This window comes from Emiliania huxleyi, assembly GCF_000372725.1.
Source record: "Emiliania huxleyi CCMP1516 chromosome Unknown EMIHUscaffold_13, whole genome shotgun sequence".
In the NCBI taxonomy this organism is placed as follows: domain Eukaryota; phylum Haptophyta; order Isochrysidales; family Noelaerhabdaceae; genus Emiliania; species Emiliania huxleyi.
The window spans coordinates 841,772-847,771 of record NW_005201287.1 but is presented as its reverse complement, the minus strand read 5'-3'; the positions used below and the strand labels follow the sequence as shown (position 1 = coordinate 847,771).

Below are 6,000 nucleotides of genomic sequence, written 5' to 3'. Positions count from 1 at the left end.
GGGCAGGGGGGGGAAGGGCAGCGGGGGCAGGGCACGCGGCCAGACTGACCGGCGCGCTCGACTCGAGCACTGCGGCGGAACTCTCCGCTGGCGTGCGAGCCGACGGGTCCGCCGCCGCCAGCGGGTCTGCCGCTGCGCCGCTCTCGAAGCGGACGCGCGGTCGCAGCTCGACGCCGACGGGCGCGTCGGGCGTGCGGACGTAGATGCGCTGGAGCTGGGCGGCGGCGGCGCACCCCTCGGAGAGGCAGGGCCTTTGGGGTTCAACAGGGGTCGGTGAGGGCAGCACTCTCGCGGCGCGGCGCCGCGGCGAGAGGCGCCACCGGGCAAGAGGCGCCTCTCCGCCCACCAGCTGGCTGAGCAGCGGCACCGCGCCTCGAGCCTCGGCCAGCCGGTGCGGCGGCGCAACCACAGCGCGGTGGCCGTGCCGGCACTCGTACTCGCAACCAACCCACACTCGAGGCGCCTCGCCGCCGCCGCCGCCGCCGCCGCCCCCTCCGACCCCTCTGTGGCTGGCCGGGTCGCAAGCAGCGGCCGCGGGCGAGGAGGCAGGCGGCGGGGCCGGGCCGGCGGCCGGAGGCGGTGTGTGGGAGGAGTCGGCGGAGGGGGCATCACCGCCGCGGACCGAAGCGAGAGCGGCAGCGAGGGCGCCGCCTCCGCCTCCGCCACCGCCGCTCTCGGGCGTGTGGGGCCGCGGCGGCAACGCCGGGAAGTCCTCGACGGGCGGCGGCGGCGGGGGCGGCGGCGGGGGCGGCCCGAGCGCCGCAGCGGCGAGCTGGTTGTGGGCAAGGAGGAGGCCGTCCTGCGAGCGTGTGTGGGGCTGACTCGTTGGCGAGGGGGCGGGCAAGGTCGTGGCGAGGGCGAGGGCGAGGGCGAGGGCGAGGGCGAGGGCGAGGGCGAGGGCGAGGGCGAGGGCGAGGGCGAGGGCGAGGGCGAGGGCGAGGGCGAGGGCGAGGGCGAGCGGGGGATGACGCGTGGAGAGGGCGAGGGGGGGGGGGGGGGTGCGCTCGCCTGCGGCAGCCGTCTGCTCGCGCCGAGGGAGGAGGGGCCGCCACGCAGAGTGAGCCGCGCCATGCACGCGCCGGAGGCACCGGGCGCGGGCGGCGCGGCAGCGGACGCCTCGGGCTCCGCCTTGGCGTGGGCGAGGAGCTGGAAAGGCAGCGGCGTGTGCGGCATCGCGTCGCAGCACGGAGCGCAAAACATCGGCTCGATCTCCGCGAGGAAGAATGGGTCCGCGTGCGCCGCGGCGCTCTGTCCGCAGTTGCAGCCCAGCGTCGCGCTGTGCCCCGAGGAGTGCGGCCGAGCGGCGCGCGAGTCGGTTGCTGCGCCGCCGGCCGGGCCTAGCCGCTCCACCACCGGCGACCCGCTCGTCGCGTGCGCGCTCCGCAGCACGACGCCCAACTTTGCGCCCGCGGTTGGCTTGCGCAAGACCACGCGCACGCGGGACGGCGCAGCGTCGCCGCCGCCGCCCGTGTCGCCGTCGGCGGCGACCCTCCCCTCCGCCTCCGCCTCGCCGTGCACCGCGGCGCGCTCCACCTGCGCCAAAGGCAGTCGATATTGAAGGCCACGGGGAAGGGGGCGGCGGGAGGTCGGAAGGGGGGCGGTGGAGGGGCAGCGAGCGTCGCGAGGCAAAGGGGGCTCGGGGCAGGGGCAGGGGCAGGGGGAAGGGCAGGGGCAGGGGCAGGGGGGAAGGGCAGGGGGGGGGGAGGGGGGGGGGGGGGTGCCGCCCCTCCAGGACCATCGCCCCGACCGCAGCCTTGAGCATCGCGGTGGTTGCTGCGTGGCCGGCCGCCGGCGTGCCGTTGACACTCAGCACGCGGTCTCCCACGCGCAGCAGCTCGGCGGCGCCGCCGCCGCCGTCGGCGCCCCCCCCGGCCGAGGGGAGCGGCAGCGGGTGCGCGCGGAAGAGGCACGGCCGGCCTGTGCACGAGACGGCGTCGCAGAGCCGCCGGCCGTCGTGCCAGAGGGCGGCGCATTCGGCGCGCAGCGAGCGGAGGTACCGGTCGTAGGCGGGGCCGCACGCCTTCTCTCGCAGCACCGCCTCTGCCGCCGCCAGCCGGGACGCGTGCTCCGTCGCGGCGTACTGCGGCGGCAAATTGCGGTTGTACGCCTCCCGCGCGCGCGGCAGCGCCGCCTCGCAAGCCGTCACCGAGAAGAGCGAGTCGGCGTCGAGAAGCCGCGCCTACCCGCACGGACGTGGGGAGATATAGGGAGATCTCCCGCGCCTAGCCGCACACAGGCGGCGGGATCGAGAGCCACTGCAGCCAGCTGCAGCCCAACGCCGGGGTGCGGTCTCCGCGCGCCAAGCCGGGATGGAGAGCCGCGGCCATCTCTCGGCTATCTCGGCGATGTCTCGGCTACATCTCGCCAGTCCCGGCGCGGAGAGGCGCGGCTCGGCGCCGGGTACAAAGAGCACCTCCGACAGCACGGCGAAGCGAGCGCTCCACTCGGACGCACTGCGGCTGCCGCCTCCCTTCCCGCCGCCCTTCCCGCCGCCGGCGACACGCAGCGCCCCTCCGGACGGCGCCTAGGAAAGGTCCGGGACAGGTCCGGGACAGGTCCAGGAAGCGCGCAGTGACCCCCCGGGGGGAGGGGCCTACGGACGCGTCGCGGGCAGTGTCGTGGACATGGACATGTCGTGGACAGGGCAGGACCCCCCCCCCGCTGGCGACGTGGCCTTTACGTCCAGCCGTGTCGGTGCGGCCCCCGCAGGGCAGCCTGCCGCCGCGAGCTCGTGCAGGAACCGCAACGCAGCGCCTCGCATCACCGACGTGCTGACAGAGCCCTCTGGCGGCGGAGGCGCGGCGGGCCACGCACCAAGCAAGCCCAGCAACCCTCCGCCGCCGCCTGCGCCGCCTCCGTCAGCCGCGGCATTCGCGCCTCCGCCGCCGCGCTGCTCGCCGAGCATCCGCAGCAGCGAGCCGAAGAGCGGCTCGGCGGCGTCGCCGCTCTCCGCGGCGCTCGGGTCGATCCGGCCGTCGGCCGTGGCGTGGAGCACGTGCGCGACCGGCGCCTACTCTGGTGGTGCAAGCTCGCCTGAGTACCTCCTCTCGGGCGAGAGGGCCTCCGCCTCGGGTGGGGCGGCGGCGTGGACGTGGCGCGCCTTGTCGACGGCGGAGGGGATGCGGAAGAGGCCTGTGGACAAAGGGAGGGGTGGAGACGGAGAGAAGGCAGCTGCCGAGGCGTCGGAGGCGGTAGAGTGCCTCCCGTGCCTCCCGCCATCAGCCGGCTGAGCTGCTTGGACGAGCCGAGCAGCGCGCGCAGCTGCGAGTCGAGCGCCGCCGCCAGCTGCGAGCGAGCCTCCTCCACGCCGCCGTCCTCTTCCCCGCCCAAAGCTGGCGCCGCGCCGCCGCCCTCCGCCCGCGGCGGCTTCCCGCTCTTGCTCGCGCTGTTCAGCGCCGGCCGCGCCTTCCTCGCGCCGCCGCCGCCGCCGCCGCCGCCGCTGGCGGGCGCAGCAGCCGCGCCGCCGCCGGCTGGCTGCAGGGCTGGGTCGGTGGCGGGCCGCGCCGCAGCGAGGCCGGGAAGGCGCGGCATCGGGCCAAAGACAGCGCCGAGCACCGGCGCCGGCACGTCCGCACCGGAGGCAGCCCTGGACGCATCTCGGTCGTTCCTCTCGTTCGCGAGCGCTTCGCCGAGTGCGTGCTGCAGCTCGACCTGCGAGTGGAGCTGCGGCGGTCGGCGCGAGGCGGGAGGAGCGGAGGCGGGAGGAGCGGAGGCGGGAGGAGCGGAGGCGGGAGGAGCGGAGGCGGGTGCGCACCTTGAGCCCGAAGACTGCGCGCAGCGTCTTGAGCAGCGGCACGTCGAGCGAGGAGCGGTGCGAGGCGACGAGCACCACGTCGCAGCTCAGCGAGAGGAGCAGCAGCCCGCGCGCGTGCCGATAGCTCTGGTCGGCCAGCCACGCCTGCACCGCGCTCGAGCTCACGTCGGGCCCGGTCGGCGGAGGCGGTGCATTCGCGGCGACGGCCAGATAGAGCACTCCGCGCTCGGCGTCGTGGTGGGCCACGACGGCCGACACGTCGGCGGCGCTGCGGAAGGTGTCCGCCTCCGACAGGAGCGCCGCGAGGTTTAGCGCGGCATCATCCTGCGACGGGTCCGAGCCGATGATGCCGACGACGAACAGCGGGCTGCGGCCTGAGGGCAGCGCCTGAGGCAGCGCGAGCATCGCAAAGGCCTATCACCCTCTCACTCTTGCGGGCGCTGGCAGCAGAAATTGAAGAAATGCGCGAATTTTTTCCTCCGCTACCTGCCACCCTTGTGGTGGCGGCGTGCCGTCCTCCCATCCCTCCCTTGGGTTGTCTGTTTTCTTTCTTTCTTTCTTTTACCTGCCACCCTTGTCAGGAGCAGGAGAGCCCCACCTGTCCCCCTGATCGTCCTTCCAAAATCCTGCTCGTGCAGGTGGGGACCCTGTCCTCGTCCCATCCCTCGTTTGGCGTGTCTGTTTTCTTTCTTTTTCTTTCCTACGTTGCCTTGGGTTCTCTGTTTTCTTTATTTTCTATTTTGTAATACCAAACAAAGGACGGATTGTCGCCGGCGGGCTGGGCAGGTGTGGGAAATTCGTTTAGATTCAAAAGAACTAGTTGGCCTCTATGACTATGTGTCTTGCTTCGTTGCTTGGCCAACAACAAAAAAGATTTCCGCCGTCAGCATTCCAGCACTGTTTTGTTGCACTGTTAGGAGGGTAGGACTCTGACCTGTTCCGAGCTTCCGACCCTCTTAGGTTTGAACATGGATCATGGTCGGAACAGGGTTGGATCAGGGTCGGAGAGAGATTTTTATTAACCACTCTTCTTGGGTCGGAACAGATGAATGAGCTTCCCCACGAGCCACGTACGGCCCTTTTTCCCGACCTTGATCCGTTGTCCGACCGTGATCCGACCGGAGGTGGTTCGGCAGCAGATGATAACATGATCCGACCGCGTTCGACCACGTGTTCGAGTTCCCACTTACTCCGACTCTGTTTCGACCGTGATCCGACCTGCTCCGACCGTGCTCGAACAGGGGTCAGCGGCGGCGGGAGGTAGGGATTTTCCCAACCTTGTTCCGACTCGGGTCCGACCCTGATCCGACCGTGTTCCTCGAAGTGAGCACGGTCGGATCAGGTCGCGGTGTTCGAGAGAGGTGTGTATCTAGATAGGTCTTTTTGTCTCTACCTCCTAGGGACCCTACTGTTGAATATTTTCGCCCTCTAGAGCTGAACTTCTCCCTTCCTCCCTGCCTGTGTGCGCCTGCGGCGCGATTTTTCCTCCCTGGAAAAATGCATATTTTCGCCTGTTGGAGCCCTACTCGTCGCCCTGAATGGTTGCCCAGGTTGTGGAGGACACGATCCCGGCGTGAACACGACTAACTGACGGATCCGCTCCTGACAGTCGCACGCGCCGCGCTGCGGCGCGTGCGACTGTCTTTGTTTGAAGTAAAAAGTCGAATCAGAGCGGCGTCGGCGTTGTCCTCCATTTTCCTCCCCTGGGCCCCCGTCCGGCACCGCTCCGGGACGCACGCCGGCGAAGCACCATCAAGCTGCTGTACGGCCCCGGCATCGCCTCCCCTGGCTTAGCTAGAGTGAGAGATATTGTGCACATGGTCAGTCTCTACAATACACTCACTGACACTCCACCTCCCAGAGCTCGTCCCGGTCCGCCACGGCCATCCTTGGCCTCCGGAGGGCCCCCGGCCGCGGCGCGGTGCGGCGGCGTCACAAATCCGACCACAAAGCACCGGGACGCGGTCGGGCGATCTGAGGTCCAACTAGGCGTATGCATTGCCCATCCAGGGCTATCACCTGGACCCATCAACAGGCGCCTGCGGCGCCGTGCTCAGGAGCTGCTGTTCACACCTGGGCAAGCATTCATGCAGCACAGTACTTACTGTTGTTGAGAGAGTAGTCTGCTTTTTGTGTGCACTCAATCTTCTCTCTTCTGCCCTCAGATCTAGGCATCCCTGAGGGTGGCCTGGACCGTCAGCCAAATATCCTAAGCCAAGTATCCTGAGATTATGTCCTGAGACCAA

At 70.2% G+C, this 6,000-nt stretch overlaps 2 protein-coding genes across 2 annotated transcripts in view; both read right to left on the bottom strand.

The window, feature by feature from the left end:
* EMIHUDRAFT_201161 (hypothetical protein) overlaps positions 1-2,327 on the bottom strand; it is a gene marked incomplete at both ends in the record, with an annotated part of 2,917 nt that extends 590 nt beyond the window's left edge. Inside the window, 7 exons of the mRNA XM_005789252.1 lie at positions 50-251; positions 321-436; positions 613-671; positions 1,089-1,533; positions 1,736-1,805; positions 1,926-2,179; positions 2,235-2,327. Coding sequence (XP_005789309.1) covers positions 50-251; positions 321-436; positions 613-671; positions 1,089-1,533; positions 1,736-1,805; positions 1,926-2,179; positions 2,235-2,327 — 1,239 coding nt within the window. The remainder of the gene's footprint in view (positions 1-49; positions 252-320; positions 437-612; positions 672-1,088; positions 1,534-1,735; positions 1,806-1,925; positions 2,180-2,234) is intronic.
* Positions 2,328-3,228: 901 nt separating this feature from the next.
* On the bottom strand, positions 3,229-4,176 carry EMIHUDRAFT_449129 (hypothetical protein; the record flags this gene model as incomplete). The annotated part of the gene is made up of 2 exons (XM_005789251.1): positions 3,755-4,176; positions 3,229-3,651 (listed from the first exon to the last, which is right to left on the bottom strand). Coding segments are annotated over exons 1-2 (828 nt in total), but the record flags the coding sequence as incomplete, so codon positions are not given.
* Positions 4,177-6,000: the final 1,824 nt, after the last annotated feature.